At 35.9% G+C, this 20,038-nt stretch overlaps 1 protein-coding gene across 2 annotated transcripts in view; it reads left to right on the top strand.

The window, feature by feature from the left end:
• STRN (striatin) overlaps nucleotides 1–20,038 on the top strand; it is a 149,778-nt gene that overhangs the window by 68,663 nt on the left and 61,077 nt on the right. For both annotated transcript variants that reach the window (XM_027850494.1, XM_027850495.1), the window contains exons 5-7: nucleotides 2,419–2,589; nucleotides 4,845–4,974; nucleotides 9,778–9,913. In XM_027850494.1, coding sequence (XP_027706295.1) covers nucleotides 2,419–2,589; nucleotides 4,845–4,974; nucleotides 9,778–9,913 — 437 coding nt within the window. The remainder of the gene's footprint in view (nucleotides 1–2,418; nucleotides 2,590–4,844; nucleotides 4,975–9,777; nucleotides 9,914–20,038) is intronic.

Genomic DNA, 20,038 nt, shown 5'->3' on the forward strand with positions numbered 1-20,038 from the left:
CCACCTCATTGCCAGACTCAGGAATACCCAGGTGGGTAACACTCCTTTTCAAAGGAATATAATGGGGAAACTGAGCCAGGAGGATCCCATTTTAGACTGAGGCTAAAATTGTCCTCTCAGCTTTTCCCGATGCTGACTTTCCCACCAGTATCACATTCTCCCAAGTAGCTTGTGGCATTTCTCTCAGATGGTGGATTATTGATTATCAGTGGATTATTATGATCCATTGGATAACTCAAATAAAATCCCATGAGCTTTTACCTCAAAAAGCAAGTTTCACTAATCACAAATTAGGAAAAACTTTTCCAGGATTAACATCTCAAATTTAACTTTGTGCTAGTGTAAAAATCCAATCTTTAAGAGATTATTTCTATATACTTGCAAATTCTCAGCACGACAAAACCCAGGTAAGCTTTTTGGCAAGTTTACACATTGAAACAATAACCAACAATAGCCAAATTATTTTAGCAGTAACCAAATTATGAAAAGTTGCTCGACATAACTGATAACAAAAAGTTCACCAGTTTGAAACTTGAAACAAACCCATTACCAATCAGGTGACTTCAATTTTGTTAAATGCATTTCCAGATTACTTTACACAGAGAATCAGCATCTCCTTAATAGTTAAAACTACAACTTTAAAAGAGTGTGCCTACCCAAGTTAGGAGGCTGGCTTCTTTACCTTGAGCAGGATGTGCTAAACCTGGGTGATGCTTCCAGGCAAAGGTCGCCCCAGGGCCCAAGGCCATTGCTGGTGGGGCCCATACTGTAGCTGCTGCCCCTTCCCCCTCCTTCCTTTCCCCAGGTGGGGGAGGGCAAAATGAAAGGTGAGGGGAAAGGGTGAAACTCTCTTCTCCTATGAGAGGGGTTAACAGACACCCTCTTGACTCAAGGGAAGGGAGTGAGAGAAGAGAGTGACCAGGGTTGTTTCAAAACTCCTTAATCTCAAAACTTCCAGAATCTGCCAAGATGTTTTTAGCTGTTCTAACTTTTTCCTGTAACCTCTGTGAAGGAGGATTCAGGGGTGTAGAGGGAAGGGAGTAAGTAAGCCTCAGGGAACCAAAAAGCAACTGCAGTTTTTCCAATTCTCTAGCACCGAGAGAATTGGCAGAATTGAGCATACATTTCCAGATAGGGTGCCTGTCCTTGTCCTCTATGCTGCAGAAGGTGTACCCAGGTCCATGGCCTCAAACTGAACCAGTGGACTGAAAGCCTGAGAGTCTCAGGCCGAGTGTGAGACAGCCTTGTAACTGTCTGCCTGAAAAGCACCTCCAAGCCTTGGTGGTTGGAGAGTGACCCCAACTGTAGAGCAAGAAAGGGGAGGGGAGGAGGCTTAGGGGAGGCTTACATACCTTCCAGTCTTGGCTGGAAAAGAACTTGAGGTTAGGCAGTTTCCCTATATGGGCCATCAAAATGTTGAGATTTAGTGGTTTAGGGGTGCTGGGACCCTAAAATCATGACATGTGGATCCTGCCCAAAAGAATCCAACTCAAGCCTTCTTTCAGCCAAAGACAAGTTAGAACATCTGCCATATTGGTCAGACTCTTAAGGAGTCCGAACATTAATGTGCTATTAGCTAGATTGTAAGAATCTGAGCAGTGGCTAGATTATAAGAATGAGCCGACATCTTTATTTTTAATATATTCTACTTCTTGTAACAAAGTTTAGGATAATGAAATGTACCCTTGTAATGCATCCACTTAGATATTATTGGGTCTAAGGAAACTTCTTGAGGGTTTGTCCCTATTCTTATGTCCCCTGCCTTTTAGGGGACCTCAGTTGATGCTTTACACTGGAAATATGTAGAGAACAATTGAAGTTTAGAGCTTCATCTCAGGTCCCAAGATAGTAATTCAATAATAATAATGACTTATATTTCTGTAGCACGTTAAAGTTTATAAAGCATTTTCGTAACAACTCTGTGGGAGAGGTAATACAAATAATATTATTCCCATTTTACAAATGAGAAAATTGAGGGTGAAGGAGGTTAAATAATGTGTATCTAAAATTACTGTTGAAATAGGGATTTCAACCTAGGTCTCCTGACATAAAAACTTGTCTTGTTTTAATATAACTAACCATCATACTTCAGCATCTAGAGGATATCTACTATCTTCCCTATTCTTAGTGCAGTAGTGAATGGAGCTATTAGGTATGTAAATAAACAAAGTCTTGTTATGATAAACATAATGAATAGTGTATTGTACATATTCTATCTACTAGGTTCTTTTATTTTCTCAGTGTCCCTAGAGGCTGGTACTGTAAGAACCAGCCCCATCTGCAGCTGGATGATGGTTTATTAGCATGTTTTGTTAGGATAGTACTATACCGTGTTGGGCTTAGTACAGGCAATGAATTTAAAAATTCAATTACAATACTGAGATTGTATGAATAATTGTAAGAATCCTCTTTACACAGGTATCTGCAGGAGGTTGGTTACACAGATACTATACTAGATGTAAAATCAAAGCGAGTACGAGCTTTGTTGGGCTTTGCAAGTGATGTCACTGAGAGGGAAAATGAGAAAAATCAGGAGTCAGTTATAAATGGAGCAGAAGCTGAAATTCATAAAGAAACAGTAATGATTGGGTAAGTGTTTTATCTGGAAAATGTTTAGTTTAGTTCCTATTAAAATAGTCACCTTTTAACTATATTTTTGTTTGACTTTAAGGATAATTTTTGGATCTAAAATATGTAATGAAAAGACTTCAATTAAAGTTATCTTTTGTTGAAGAACTGAATTTCAGTCTTTTCTGATTAAGTTTGAAGGAGATTGAAATTGATTATTTTTATCTGATCACTTTAAAAATGTTGTTGGTGTTTTGAAACTTGCTCAACTATGATGATTGTAGGTTTCCATTTAGATTTCTTTACGTTGCTTGAAATTTGAATATTAAATATAGGCTTCAATATCTTGACACAAACCTAGATGTTATTGAGACCTTAATAGAAAATTATATTTTAAATACTGAATACATTGAAATTCAGTCTAAATGATGGAAGTATTAAATTTCATTGTTTGCACCTCAGAAATTGTATAAAATAATTGAAATCATAAAATTAATTTCTAGATATGGAGGTTTTTTGATCCATTTTTGTTTCTAATAAAATCACATAAAAATCTTCCATGGTTAAAATGGCTATTTTACATTTACATAAAAGTACACTGGCTGTTTTGTCATGATTTTCCTTTTGGAGCACATACTTCAAATTTCTGTTTAATTGTATGTGAAGTTACTATAAGACATATATCAAGGTATTTCATTGTTCTTTATTGAAAAAACCAGTACTGTGATATAGAATTAAAATGAAAATGTACAAAATCAATGAAGTTTTATATATAATATATACACACATATTTTATTATAATGTCTATGCCTTCAGAAGACATGTAAGTTGACCTTTACATAGAAATTGCATTGAGTACTTAGTTGTATTTCATTACATAGAATGTAGAGGTAGGCATAAAAATAAGACTTTTAGAAGTAATGAAAACCCTCAACAATATTGTAGTCTATGTGTTTCCTAGGCCTTCACTTTTCGTCTTTCAGAAAGAGCAATTTTAAAGAATGTTGACTTGTTTTCAAGGAAAGGTACCAGACTTCTGGATATACGTTATCTGTGTATCCATAGACCCTTGAAGTCATTAATTCGGGTTTTATTTTTACTCATACTCATTCTTCATTTTATCTTTAACTTAGAAGAAAAGAATCAGAATCATTATGGAAACCTCCAAAGGAGGGCATCTGACTTGACATAGGCTTTTCATGCTTATCCTTTCTCTTCATACTGACCAGGATGAAAGTGACATTCTAGTTCTTTGCGAATCAGTACATATTTTGAATTCTGATAAAAATTTTAATTAACTCAGTTTTCTAATGAGATTCATTTGCTCTTTAAAATTTAGGCTACCAGTAGCTAACTACTTCAATAAGAAAGAAACCTTCTATTTTGCATCTAAAGTTTAAAATTTGCTCAATAATTTATATCTTTTACGTTTGGGGACCATTTAATAAATTCCTGAACAGAATCCAAGCCTAGTATCTTAAAAGAGCTCATTCATTTCCAAAAAGGTAATGATTTTCTTACTAGTAGATTCAAGCCTTGTAATAATAGATTTTTTGAGTATCATATCAATTCATTACCTCTAAATACATTTGTATTTATTACCTATTTAGAAGGAAAAGAACTCATAAGCTGGAATTGGATTTTGCTGCTTATCTGTTTGGTTCTCCCATTACCTCTTTTTTCCTCTCATGGAATACACAAACTTTTGTTCCTCCTTCTATACAGAAGGAGAAGATAGGAATTATTTTTAAAAAGTAAAGCATTAAGATGATATAAAGGTAGTAACAAATGAAAAAATTGCCCTCAATTCAGAAGAACTTCTTTATATGAGACTTTTCCCCCCTCAGTGTTGGGGCAAAGTAGTCCTACAGGAAAAAAAAAATATATTGAAACTGCTTCAGGATATACTTAATTCCATAATTAGGTGATCATATTTGAATCTCAGATGATGATCCATTGTTAGAGTACAAGTTTTGCTTTAACATATAATGGCAGTTGAGGCAATGTTATACATGGATATGCCTATGTTAGTAACATGAAAAAATGTGACCTCAAAATATTTTGAAAATATAGTAGCCTAGAATAGTTCTTCATTGTCTTTCCAAACCCACGACTCCTGGAAATCGTTGATTTGTATAGGAAACTCTAGTCTATAATTTGGGGTTGTGGAATCATGGCAAATAAGAATAAAATGAGCACTTGAAATGTCATGGATTAATGCTTTCATTGAAGTTTACTTTCTGTTAATTACCTAAGATGTGTATACTTTAAACTAGGAAACCAGAGTTAACTGATTCTGCCTCTGTACTGGATACTTTCAAATTCCTTGAAAATGCAGACTTCAGTGATGAAGATGATGAAGATGATATTGATGGGAGAGAGAAAACCATCATTGATACTTCAACGGTGGGTCATATAAGTCAGAAAATATAAAAGTATCCAGATAACCAAATAAACGAAAAGTAAAAATCATTAATCCGTGACACTTTTTGGCCCTTAAGTTTTTTTTTTTTGTAAACTATAAAAAATTCCTCTGAAATGATTTTAACTAGTATAGATCTTAAACTCAGTATAGTAACTGTGCTTAGAAAACCTCTGTCTATTTCACTGTTATCAATCATCAAGTATTCAATTCAACATCAGTTCAACAAATAATCATTCCTAGATGCTTAGTGTTAAGTATTACATTATAGCGATAGTATTGTCACTGGTTGTAACACAGTAGAAGCCATGATACTTGATGGAGATAAATGTCATCTGGTCAAGTGTAAAACCATATGTAATATTATATCTTTTCTAGGGAGCCTGCCTTCTCTTGAACCCTTTAAAGCAGTGGTTCTTAACATGAGATATAGAGACATTGATTTCAGAGGGTTTGTGAACTTGAATGGGGAATCTTTTTTTTTTTTAAATTTTCACTAAGCTTTAGCTGAAATTTAGCATTTTCTTCATTTGATTAAAAGCATTCTGAGAAGGAGTCAGTAGGCTTCACCAGACTACAAGGGAGTCCATGACACACAATGTCTTAAGAACCTCTATCAGAGGTTTCAGAATTGCTCAAAGACTTTCTCTGTAGTCTTTGTTGGTGTAGCCTTTGTCAGTTTCCTGATTTTAGCTCAGAGTTAAATGACGGTGATGTCAACAGAGAGAATGATCCTAATCCTAGCAATGGAGTATATATGAAGCTTGGCATTAATCAATGCTCTCACTAGGTGAAGGTTGATATTTAATGGGTTACTCTTAGTCTTATTGATTCTGGTATGTAGCAGTTCCCTCTTGTTTATTTCTTTTTTCTTTAGCTAAATTATAAATTCCTTGAAGGCAGAAAATAAGTTTTTTATACCTCTTTACCTCACTTTTTCGTACTCACAGTTGGGTTTCAGTACAAATATTATTACAGAATTTCATATAGAATCTCACAGAATTTTGTAATTGGAAGGGATCTTAGCAAATAGTGCATCCTTCCTAACTTGATAAATAATGCTAATTGCAACATTCTGGCAAGTGGTTTTCTAGGCTTTTCTTGAAGACCCTTAGTAAGCATGGGGAGCATACTACCCCCAAATTGAGCTGGTATAATCATTTACCCAAATAAAAATCCAAGAAGTTTTATTGTTTGAATAACAGGCACATTTAATTCAATTTAACAAACAATAAGCTCCTGAATCAATCAAAATATGTTTATTGAATGTCTACCATATTCCAGGCATTGTGTTAGCATGGATACAAGTACAGAAAATGAAGCATTGTCTTTATCTGAGTAAGTTACCTTTGAGGATAGGGACTGATTTGTTTTTGTTTTCCCAAGTGCATTATACATAGTAGGCACTTAAACGTTTGCTCAGTTGAAATGAATTCTAAGGCATTATGTTTAGCTTATATATACAAAGATAGATACTACACAGACCCTATTGTTTAGCAGCTTGAAATAATCAGTTTAATGGTAAAGAGAGGCAAGAGTTGAATACAAAGTAAACATGACATGGTGGAATATGATAAATACGAGATGTCCAGGGAATATGCTTTGAGAAATTTGAAGAGAGTCATCGCTTGTGATTGAGAGGCAGGGGTATAGAAGAACTTTATGGAGGAGTTGAGATTGAGTTGGACCCTGAAAGAAGGGAGAGTTCTTTTGTAAATGGAAAATCCAAAAGAAGAGAGTAAGAAAGGAATCTCTTTAGGTGTGGAGGATGATATAAGCAAAAGTACATAGACAGGAGAATACCACATGAGAAATGGGGAAGGAAAGAATCTTATCTGGTTAAAAATGTAGCCCATGTAAAAGAAAGTAGTATGTGATATGATGGAAGAGATGAATTAGAGACAAATTGAGGAAACCTTGAATGTCAGAATCAGGAGATTATACTGAAATGACTAACCATTTCAAGGAATATTGATTAATGAATCCTCATCATCTTGGAGGGAGGTCTGTAGTCACTCTACAGTGCTTTTAGTGCTGTCCCCTTTTTTCCCCACATAAAATTTTGATTTAGTGGGCTCAACCTTCTGTTAGAATTTTGGTCAAGTTGGTTCCATTAAAAATTACTGATTTTATTAACTAAATATTTAAAACTGCATGAAACATAGTGCACAAGATATTTTCTTCTTGAAGCTCTTAGGATACATTGTAATAATTAATTTGCTTTTTGCTTTTAAACTAAAATGGCTAATTGAGACAAATACTTATCAAGATCCTTCTTCCACCACTGATTGAGGCTGGGATGACAAGTGTACAGAATGTTCGTTTAGCCTTTGGAGACTTCTGGGCAGATTTTGTTTTGTTTTATTTTGGCTAGGCAGTGGGGGTAAGTGACTTGCCCAGGGTCACACATATAGTAACTATCAAATATCTGAGGCCACATTTGAACTCGGGTCCTCCTGACTCCAAGGCTGGTGCTCTATTCACTGCACCACATAGCTGCCCCTTCTGGGGAGATGTTATGACTGAGTGTTCCAAGTAGCCTTCTTGTTAACTGACTTTACAACTTCGGCAGTCTGTCATGTCATGAAGAGCAAAATGATCTAGTTCTGTCTCTATACCAAAGACTTGGTGAGGACATAGAAATATCCCTTTGATACAAAAGTATGAGGGATAAGTTATACATTTTATGGCAGAATCAGGCCTCATAAAGTTCTTGTTTGGTTAGTTTTGCCCATTGTTCTTACATTAGTCATATATTTAGAGCCTGAAGATAAACCATACAATTACAGGATAAGGAGACCTAGATTGATAAAAGTTCACATTAAAAAACAAAGCAAAACTTGGGAGTTTTAAATTGACCATTTACTCAAGATGAAACAATAGTGTGATGTGGGCTACTAAAAATGGTAATTAAGTCTTGGACATATAAAACAAGAAGTAAGATTAAATTGTTCTGTGATTCTCCAGGTACCAGAACCAGGATAATGGGTGAATTCACTGGGAAGTTAGATTTCTCTGTAGTAACTTTGTAATGGTTAACCTGACCAGAAAGGGAATGAGTTGCATTATAAAGAATTCTTCTTGTTACTGAAAACCTTCAAAGACTTTGTGACCATGTTAGGAATTAATTAGGAGTAAAATAAATTTCTCCTCCTATCATTTCAAAGTGTATGAGTCTTTGGGAGGTCAAGTTACAACTTTTTAAGGATGCTATGTTGAACATCTATACCCTCCCAGAAAATATCCCACTAATTGATCTAATATTGCATTTCCTATTATAATGTCACCTCATATTTGTGTAGTGCTTTTTACTTTTTCAACAGACTTGAGTATTTGTTTTATATTGTATTTTGAGCTGTTTAGCAGCCTGGTGATATAGTTTGAATACATTTTTGTTCTTACCTCTTTTATAGTTTGGAAATCTGAAGCCTAGAGAAATTGTGATGCTGTTAAATATATGTTGACCAGTGGTAGTCATTGATCCAATTTTTTTTTTAAGATTTCAAAATCAAACCATTAAGCTTAGTTTCAGTCTTTTAACTAAATTTGGAGCTCCACAAAAGATTTCAGTGGGGTCTAGCAATGAAATAATATAGATTTTATTAAACTTGTTGTCGTTCTATCCACATAGTAAAGCCTCTTCCTCAAAGTTGAAATGTTCAGAAAGCCAAATGAATAGAAAAGTTGGTTGTAGGATAGCTATATGTGAGTGGGAAGAGTCTGGAAAGAAATGTAAAATGAGAGAGGAGTAATAGATACAACTGAAAGCTTTTAAGTATGGAATTCCATAAGTCTACAGGGATGAATTCCTAAATGTACTTTCTATTGATTTGAAATCATAAGGAAATGATATAGGAGAAGTAAAACCTATCATATTAGCAGACCATGAAAGACAGGGGATTTTTTTATCAAGTTCTGACTGTGGATAAAACTAGCATTTTGCAAAATGGAAAACTGGTCAAGAAAGAAATGCAAGGCCCAATTATTCTAATATAGGGGTAGGTACTAGATCTGGATTTTGGTTGGCATTGGGGATTCACAGATGAGGAAACTCCTTCTATTTATGCATAGCACCTTCTATGTGACTTTATAGTCTTAGAGAGTTGCCTAGAACAGAGGTATCAAACTTGCTGGCCCAGCAAGACTCCTAGAGTGTCACAGGAACCAGATTAAAATATAATTGGGAAATGTTTAGCAGGATAAATAAAAATGCAGTACAACATAGATAATGCCAATTTGTGGGGGTTTTTTGTTTGTTTGTTTTTGTTCATCTGTGGTATGCAGGGATCAATTTCTATTTGAGTTTGATAGGCCTGTCCCAGAGCAATGAGAGGTTAAATGTGTTAACTAGGGTCACACACACTAAGTATATGTCAGTGACTGGACTTGAACTCTGGTCTTCTTGGTTTTGAGGCAAGCTCTTTATTCACTGCATTACAGTTCTAATATAGTGTAGCTAAAACATGTCTCACATTTCTATTAATCTGTTAAATTAGAAATGATTCATCTAGTGACTCCAGGTTTTCTGATGTGTCCGCAAAATCTAATGGGAAACAGGCTTAAATGACTACTTTAAAATATATAGTACTTAAATTTTTTTAAATAAAATATCTGTCTATTTGAGTTGACTACTATGTTCAGACTATAGTAAACAATTAGAATGCATATTTTTAAGGGGGGAAATTGAGTTTTCCCAATTAGTGATTTAAATCAGGATTTGATCTACTTGATTTTAAGCATGTACCCCTTATGTACTAGTATTTTAATTTAATATGTTTTTTTATTAGATTGTTAGGAAGAGGGTGTTATCTGATAGCAGTGAAGATCGAGATACAAAAGAAGCTCTAAAGGAGTTTGATTTCTTGGTTGCACCAGATGAAGGAGATGGAGAATCTAGAAGCGTAGGCGATGGAACAGAATGGGGTAAGGAAGCTTAATTGTTCCCAGTGGGGAACCTGAGAATCAGTCAAAAGAGTATTTTGCCTAGAATTCAGCCTCTCTCAGTGACTCTTATTGTATTGATAATTTATGAACTTTTTACTGTGAACTTTCTGTATCCAGATCTTTTAAAGAACCTTGCTTTAATCTTTATTTAAAATACAAGTGATAAATTTTGAAAAATTATTTAATGTGACCTACAAAATTTTAAAGATTTTATGTTTTCTATGGAATTTCTAATTCAAGATTTTGTGTCAATTGAGTATAAGAACATAGTAAAGGATTTTAGAGTTCTCTTTTGTTCTTGTTTACAGAAAGAAATGTAAGTCAGAAAGCTGTAGCTATTCATCTGCTCCATTCAGATCTATGACTTTAAACCAAGATATAGAACTGTTCTTGCACAAGTTTATCTTGACTAGTACAAATATTTTAAAAAGTCAAGTAACATAAAAACAATCACTTTTGTAGCGTTTTGAGATAAAAATAAATTACTTTTGTATGGTTTCTATGGCATAGATCCTTCTAGTAGTCTGGAAAATAAGTAACACTGATAGGTTAGCATAATTATAGACTTTACTTAGATGATTTATTCCATTCGTTATTGGTTTGGAGTAATTTCACTTTGAGGAATGTGAAAATTGAACAGATAATACTCCTGGAACTAATATTCTATTGGAAGAGATTATATCTGTTTATTTAAAAAGTATCTGTGTGTGTGTTATGTAATATGCTGATAAACACACACACACACACACACACACACACACACACACACACACACACACACTCATTTACAAAATAGCCTTGGATGAAAAGTACTTGGCAGAGGGGTTGAGAGAGAACCAGGAAGACTTTCTGGGAGAAAGTGTCATTCGAGCTATGTCTAGAGGAAGCCAGGGAGGTAGAGGTAAGGAGGAAGATCAATCTAATTGTGTGAATAGCCAGACCAAGTGCATGTAGACAAATGGAGCATCAAGTGTGAGGAATAGCAAGTAGACCAATGTTGATGTACCCTAAAGCAAAGGAGGAGTAATGTATAAGGACACTAGAGAGGTGTAGGTTAGGATTGGGTTATAAAGAGTCTTAGATGCCAAATAGGGTTTTATATTTGATCCTAGAGTCAATAGGGAACCACTAGGGTTCACCAACTAGTGATGGTGATATGGTCTGGTCTGAACTTTAGAAAATCACTTTAACTGTGTAGAGAATGGATTAGAGCAGATAGAGGACAATCTAGGCAAGAGGTAATAAGGTATTGAAATAAGGTGGTAGCTGTACTGAGTGATGAGAAGGACATGTATACAAGAGATGTTTGTTATACAAATAGAAATGACAAGATTTTGGCAGCTGGTTGGATATTTCAGGTGAGCAAAGGGAATTGAAGGTGACACCAAGGTTGTGAGCCTAGGTGTCTAGAAGAATGATGTTTGTTTTTGTTTTTTTCCCAACAAAAATAAGGAAGTTTGATAGAGGACTGAGATATGGAACGGCCAACTTGAAATATCTAATAGGCAGTTAGTGATGTGGAACTAGAGTTCAAGAGAAAGGGTAGAACTAGATAAACAGAACTGGGAGTCATCTGTTTAGTGGTGATTATTGACCCCAAGGGAGCTAATGAGGGAACCAAGGGAGAGAAAAAAGGAGGCCTGGAAAAGAACCTTGGGGTATCATTCACAATTAATGGGTGTTATTTGGTTGATGAAACAGGGAAGGAGACTGAGAAGATAGGGGAATTAGGGAGGAGAATCAAAATAGGGAAGGGTTGAGAAAACCCAGAGAAGGAATATTCAGGAAAAAAAGGGTAGTCAGCAGTGTCAGTTGCTACAGAGAGGTCAGAAAGGATGAGGAACTAGTAAAGGCCATAAAATTTGGCAGTTAGATGATGGGTGATTTTGGAGAGATCAGTTTCTGTGATGTAGTTGGAGACCAGATTGCTGATGTTTCTGAATAATCTCCAAATGGATGAGTGACCTAGATGTAAAATAGCACACCACAAATAAATTAGAGGAACAAGGAAGAAATTATCTTTCCTATGTGTGGCTGGGGAAAGAGTTCATGACCAAACAAGGGATAGAGAGGATTATAGAAGATAAAATGGAGAGTTTTGATTCCATGTATATGTTTACCCAAGGAAATTTAATATGGCTAAGATTAGAAGGGAGACAGGTAACCCTAAAAAATAATCTTTGCAGCAAGTCTCATTTCTAAGCTACATAAGGAACTTATTCAAATTAATAAGATAAGGGACATTACCTGGATATGGATATGAACAGGTAGCTCTCAAGGGAAGAAATTCAAGCTATTTATAGTCGTACGAAAGCATGCTCCAAATCACTAATAGTTAGAGAAATGCAAATTAAAGCAAATTAACTCTGAGATTCTACCTCACATCTATCAGTTGGCAAAGCTGACAAAAAAAAAAAATAAAAGGACATATGTTGAATGGGCTGTGGGAAAACAGACACATTGATGAAACTCTGAATTAGCCCAGCTATTCTTGAAAGCAGCTTGAATTATGCCAAAAATGACTGCATTGTGCATATTCACTGACACATAAAAACACTTCTAGACCTATACCTCAAAAACATTGAAGAGGAAAAGGTTCCAAAAATATTTACAGTAGCCTTTTTGTGGTGTCAGGTAATTGGAAATTGAGGGGATGCCCATCAATTGAGGAATGGCTGAACAAGTTATGGTATATGAATGTAATGGAATACTATTGTGTTGTAAGAAATGGAGAGAGAGTTTCAAAGAGACCTGAGAAGACTTTAGTTTGTCAGTAAAAATTTATTAAGTGCCTGTTATATGCCAGGCATTGTACTAAGTGCTAGGGATATAAAAAGAGGCAAAAGACAGTCCCTGCCTTCAAGGAGCTCATGGTCTAATGGTTGAAACAAGAAACAAATAAATACATTGAATTACATATGCACAGGATAAATAGGAAATAATTAAAAGAGGGAAAGCACTAGAATTAAGAGGGATTGGGAAAGGCTTCCTAAGAAGCCAAGAAGATGAGATTTTAGTCGGAACTTAAAAGAATCCAGGGGAGCCAATGAGCAGAGATGAGGAGAGAGAGAGAGAGAGAATTTCTGGCATGGGGGTCAATAAGAGGAAATGGCCAGAGCTGAGAGAAATTATCTTTTTCATAGAAGAGCAAGGAGGCTAGTGTCACTGGATCAAAGATTGTGTGAGAGAGTAAGGTGAAAGAAGTCTGGAAAGGTAGGTAGGAACTAAGTTGGAAGGGTTTTGAATGCCAAATAGAGAACTGAGAATTTTGTATTTGATCCCAGAGGTGATAGGGAGCCATTGCTATTTATTGAGTAGGGGAGTGGCATGATTGAGTAATTTAAGAAAATTACTTTAGTGGCTGAGTGGAGGATGGATTGGAATATAGAGAAACACGAGGTAGCAGACCCACCAGCAGACTATTGCAATAATTCAGTTGTGAGGTTATGAAGGCCTGCACTAGGGTGGTGGTAGTGTCAGAGGAGAGAATCCTCTGTCGAGGATGAAGCAAAGGTGAAATTGACAGGCCCTGGCAACAGATTGACTGGGTGGAAGGATGAGAGTGAGTAAGGAGTTGAGGATGACACCCAGGTTGAGCCTGAGGGACTGGGAGGATGATGTTGTCCTTAGTAATAGAGTATTTCAGAGTAGGGAGAAGGGAAAGATAATGAATTCTATTTTTAATTTTTGTTGAGTTGAATATTTGTTGAGTTTAAGATGTCTTTTTGACATCTAATTTGAGATGTTTGAAAAGCAGTTGGAAATGTGAGATTGGAGGTCAGCAAAGAGGATGAGGCAAGATAGGTGGATTTGAGAATTGTTGGTATGGAGATGGTTATTAAATCCATGGGAGTTGATGAAATCAGTAAATGAAGTAGTATAGACAGAAGAGAAGAGAAGAGGACCTAGGAAAGAATTCTGTGGGACACCAGTAGTTAGAGGGCATGATCTAAATGAGGACCGAGCAAAGGAGACTGAGGAGTAGTGAGCTGATATGATAGATAAGAGAACAAGAGGGAATGGTATCCAGAAAACCTAGAGGGAACTTAGAGTATCAAGGAGACGGGGATGATCAACAATGTCAAAGGCTGTGTAGAGGTTGAGAAGAAAGTATTGAGAAAAGGTCATTGGCTTTGGCAATTAAGAGGTCATTAGAGACTTCCAGAGGGAGAGCCAATATGGTGGAGTAAAGAAAGTGCTCAGCTGAGCTCTCCCAACAGACTACTTTTAAAAAAACCCTTCAAATAAAATTATGGAGTGGCAGAGCCAACAAAAGGTCAGAGTGAAACACTCTTCTAGCCCAAGACAATTTAGGATGTCAGAAAGAGAGATTTGTGCATGGAGGGAGGAAACTGTCCTGGAATCCACAAGGATGAAACACCCGTGGAGTGACCAGGTAGTGGTGGCAGAAGTAGCAGCAGCTTCAGGAGTTCTTAAGCTGGAGAGGATAAAGAAACTGTGAACTGTTAGAAAGAAATCCTGTGCTAGCATTGGACACAGGATCAGATGGTGTTTGTCAATTCCATTGCCTATACTTGCTTCTGGGTCCTAGTTCAAGAGAAAAACATTTTCTGTCTAGAGGCAGTGAGAGCCCTGAGGGGCAGCTGTTTGGCAATTCATATATATATAGTCACTTCTCACTTATAGCTCAAGGGCATGGAGGAGCTCTTTTGGTTAAGAGGGAGTGTAATCCCTGCAGGGGCCCTGAGAAACAGCCACATTACTGGTCCCAAGGCAACAAGAACCCTAAGAAACAGTATAAATTGCAATCCCAAAGGATCAGGGGTTCTTCCTGGGTAAAGATCAAAGTACAGACCAGGTGAGCAGCAACCACACCCCTCCCCAGATCATACTGCCTTAGAAGCACTGAAAACTTCAAAACCCCAGAACTAGTTCTGATAACAACTATACAGAAAAAGCTTGAAGCTTGAGGTGGCACCCTGAACGTGCCACCTCCTCTTCCCAGCGCACCATCAGTAGAGCCTAACGTTAACACAAAGTTCCACATCGAGAAATAGAATGGAAAAATGAGCAAACAACAAAAAAGAACCTGATGGTAAAAAGCTACGATAGTATCAGGGAAGATCAAGACACAAACTCAGAAGAAAACAATGAAGTCAAAATAGCTACAAGCAAAGCCTCAAAGAAAATGTGGATTGGACACAAGCTTAATAAGAATTTCTAGAAGAGCTCAAAAAGGATTTTCAAAATCAAATAAGAGTGGTTGAGGAAAAATAGGTAAAGAAATGAAAACAAAGGAAGAAATTTATGAAAAGATAATTAACCCCTTCGTAAAATAGGCACAAAAAATGCTGAAGAAAAAAACACCTTAAAAAACAGAATTGAGAAGGCAGCTAAGTGGTACAGTGGATAGAATACCATCCCTGTAGTCAGGAGGACCTGAATTCAAATCTGGCCTTAGACACTTGACACTTAATAGCTGTGTGACCCTGGGCAAGTCACTTAACCGCTTAGCAAAAAACAAACAAACAAAAAAACCAGAATTGGACAGATAGAAAAAGAGATATCAAAGCTCACTGAGGAAAATAATTCCTTAAAAATTAGAATTGGGCAAGTAGAAGCTAGTGACTCCATGAAACATCAAAAACAATCAAACAAAATCAGAAGAATGAAAAAATAGAAGAACATGTGAAATATATATCTCATTGGGAAAACAACTGACCTGGAAAATAGAATGAGGAGACAAAATTTAAGAATTATTGTGTTACCTGAAAGCCATGATTTAAGAGAGAACCTACAGATCATATTTCAAGAAATTATCAAGAAAAATTGCCCCAATATCCTAGAACCAGAGGGTAAAAATTAGAAATCAAAAGAATCAACCAATCACCACTTGAAAGCAATCCCCAAATGAGAATTATTATAGCCAAATTCCAAAGCTCCCAGGTCAAAGAGAAAATACTTCATGTAGCATGAAAGAAGCCATTTAGATGCTGTGGAACCACAGTGAGGATCACACAAGATTTAGTAGCTACCACTTCAAAGGAGTGGAGGGCTTGGAATACAATATTCTGGAAGACAAATAATCTGGAATTACAACCAATAATAATGTAATCAGCAAAACTGAGTATAATCGGTTAAGGGGGGAAAAAAGTGGATATTTAATGAAATTTAGAACGTTTAGGCATTCCTGATGAAAAGATCAGAGCTGAATAGAAAATTTGACACTCAAGTACAAGATTCAAGAGAAGCATAAAAAGGTAAACATGAAAGAAAAATCATAAAGGACTCAGTAAGGTTAAATTGTGTACCTTCCTATATGGGAAGATGATAAATGTTATCGTCTAAGAGCCTTATGGTAATTAGGGCAGTTAGAAAGATTCTATATAAAAAGGGTGCAGGAGTGAGTTAATTATGTTGGGATGATGTAAAAAAAAATGGATAGGTGGTAAAGGGGATGCTCTGGGAGAGGAGTAAGAGAAAGGAAGAATGGGAAAAATTACCTTACATGAAAGAGGCACACAAGGAAGAATTTTTATAGTGGAGGAGAAAATGGGGGGCATTTTTGAACCTCACATCTAAATTGGTTCAAAGAGGGTACTCTTTTGGTAATAGAAATCTATTTTACCCAATGGAAAGTAGGAAGGGAAGGGGATAAGAGAAAGGGGAGGTGATAAAAGGGAGGGTAGATAAAAGCAGGCAATAATCAGAAGAGAAACAGGTCTTAGAGAGCAGAAAAGATTTGAAGAGAAAGCAAGAAGAATAAACAAAAGAAAACAGGTTGAAGGGAAATGTACAGTTAGTAATCTTAACCGTGAATGTGAATGAGATGAACTCATCCATAAAACAGAAGCAGATAACAGAAGAAATTGGAAACCAGAGTCCAACAGGATGTTTTACAAGAAACAGACTTGAAATAGAAACACACACACAGTTAAAATAAGAGGCTGGCATAGAATCTATTATGCTTTAACTGAAATAAAGGGTTAGCAGTTGTGATCTCAGACAAAGCAAAAGCAAAAACAAACCTAATTGAAAAGACATAAGCAGGAAAACTACATCTTGCTAAAAGGAATCATAGATAGTGAAGTAATATAACTATTGTATGTCTGTGTACCAAACAAATGACATAACATGCAACTTTTTAAAGGAAAAGTTAAATGAATTTCAGGAGGAAATAGGCAGTTAAACTATACCAGTGGAGGACTTCTTCCTTCCCCTTTCAGAACTAGATAAATCTAACCATAGAAAAAATAAGAAAGAAGTCAAGGAGATGAATGGGATCTTAGAAAAAAACTAGGTATGATAGCTCTCTAGACAAAACTGAATGGAAATAGAAAGTATACCTTTTTCTCAGCTGTATCTAGCACCTTCACAAAAATTGACCACATATTAGGGCATAAAAACCTCACAACCAAATGCAGAAATAGTAAATGTACCCTTCTCAGACCATGATGCAATGAAAATTACATTTTAAAAAGGACCATGAAGGAATAGATTAAAAGCTCATTGGAAACTAAATAATCTAATCCTAAAGAATGAATGAGTAAAAACACAAATTATAGAAGCAATCTGTAATTTTATTAAAGAGAATGACAACAATGAGACAGCATTCCAAAACTTGTGGGATACAGCCAAAGCAGTGCTTAGGGGTTAAATTTATCTCTGAATACATTTATCAATAAAAGAAAGAGAGTAGATTAATGAATTGACCATGCAACTAAAACAAACAAACTAGAAAAAGAACAAATTTAAAAATCCCCAATTAAAGAAAATGAAAATCCTGAGAATCAAAGACAAGAAGAATAAAATAGAAAGTAAAAAACCCATTGAACTAATAAATAAAACTAGGAGCTAGTTTCATGAAAACAAACAACAGCAATAAAATAGATAAACCATTGGTTAATTAATTTATTTTTTAAATTTCTTTTATTAATTTATTTTTAGTTTTCAACAATCACTTCCATACACTTTTGAGTTTTAAATTTTTCTCCCCCACCCTCCCCTTCTCCCACCCCAAGATGGCGTGCAATCTGATATAGGCTGTACATATACATTCCTGTTAAACATTTTTTCACATTAGTCATGTTGGGTTTTTTTTTGTTTTGTTTTGTTTTTTGTTTGGTTTGGCAATGGGGGTTAAGTGACTTGTCCAGGGTCACACAGCTAGTAAGTGTTATGTGTCTGAGGCCGGATTTGAACTCGGGTCCTCCTGAATCCAGTGCTGGTGCTCTATCCACTGCGCCACCTAGCTGCCCCCCACATTAGTCATGTTGTAAGGAAGAATTAGAATCAATAGAAGGAACCACAAGAAGGAGGAAACAAAACAAAACAGGAAAAAAAAGAGCAAATAGTATGCTTCAATCTGTATTCAAACTCCATTGTTCTTTGTCTGGGTGTGGATAACATTTTCTATTATGAGACTTTTGGAGATCCTTGCATTGCTGAGAAGGGCTCAGTCTATCAAAATTAATCATCCCACAACATGCCTGTTACTGTGTGCAATGTGCTTTGGTTCTTCTTCATACGTCTTTATTTGATATATGTTGCTTCTTTCTCACACTCACCATTTGCCCCTGTGTTGCCTTGTGAGTGATTGTTATGTTTTAAAAAATAACTTCTCTAGTAGAGGGTCATATGCAGGCTTTGACAAGGTAATATGTCACCATATGATGGGTGATAAATGCTTCCAGTGCAGGAAGTTTAGAAGTGTTGGGGAGAAATTTGTAGGAAAACAAGTGAGCATAAAGTGGGTTATTAAAAAATGCCAGGGAGAGATGGGGAGAAGAAATAGTAGAGAAAGCCGCAGGAAGATGAAGGGTACTAGGATTAGTCCTAGCATCTTGAGTCTTTGGGTTATGAGAAGCAGTGCTCTCTAGATGAGTTTACGTGATCCCATCTAGATAAAGATGAAAGATAAAGAAGAAACTTCATTCAGAGAGATTTCATTGACAATCTGGTTTTCATATCAATAAATTCATTATCTCCTATGCTGCTGTTGTAGATGTTACCCTGACATCCTGCCTGTTGTGCAAATGAGCCAGAATAGGGAACAGAGGTAAGAGGCTTCACAGCTTCTAGGAACAAGAGGCATAGAAGAAGATGATTTGTGGAAACAGATAGTAAGAGTATCTGCTGCTTAGTTTAATGCAGGAGGACAGTTACTGGGGATAGTAGTAGTATTTGGTAAGGTTTTGCTTTGTTTACAAGTGGGGGAGAGGAATATGTTTATAGACAAAAGAGAAGAAAGAGGGAGTAGGTAGGACAGTTCATTTTTTTTTTTATTAGACATTGCCCAGGTCCAGAAAATTTAATGTAAAATTGTTTTTCAGTATTTCTGGCAGAGTTTTAGTTAAATTTTACAAAGCAGTTCAATTCTGAGCATTAAAATTCAGGATGACAAGTTGGAAGTTGTCCACAGGAGGTGACTAGGGCTACAAGGGATCTTGAAAACATGCCGTTAAAGATTGACTGAAGGAGGTAGAGGTGTTTAACCTTGAGGTGTAAAGACTTAAGGGAGGGGTGCTCATTCTCTTCAATTATTTGTATAGTTGTCTTATGAAAGAATAGATGTAACAAAAGTGAAATTGACAGAGGGGAGATGTGAGAGTGAGTGAGGATGACACCTAGATTATTAGCTTGAGGGACTGAAGGATAGTGTTGCTGTTGTCTGTAAGTAATAAGGTAATTCTGAGTAGGGAGAGGTGAAAGATAATGTATTTTGTTTTGAACAGGTTGAGTTTCAGATGTCTGTTGGACATAAATTTGAGATGTCTGGAAAGGCGATTGGAGATGTGAGATTGGATATTGGGAGAATAATTACTTTTACTTAATGTTTATTCAATTTAATTGTTGGTTGGTAGATCTTTGGTTTTTTGGTGGAATATAGGTTTTTGCCATTAAGATTTTAGTCAATGAACTTCAGTCAATAAATAGTAAAATTTGAATTCTTAATATATAAGCATCATATAAATTTTCCATTTCCTAAAATGATTTAAGCCCTAGTGAGGATTAAACTTTGGGAATATTTAAAAGACAGTTTAAATTGTTTTCAGTATTCTTGAAGCAGTAGTCTCTTTGTATCTATGCAAAAAGCAGTTTGCCATATCATGAATTCTCAAGAGTATCAATAAGTAGCAAATT

This window comes from Vombatus ursinus, unplaced genomic scaffold (genome assembly GCF_900497805.2).
Source record: "Vombatus ursinus unplaced genomic scaffold, bare-nosed wombat genome assembly UNPS02009062.1, whole genome shotgun sequence".
Taxonomy (NCBI): Eukaryota; Metazoa; Chordata; class Mammalia; order Diprotodontia; family Vombatidae; genus Vombatus; species Vombatus ursinus.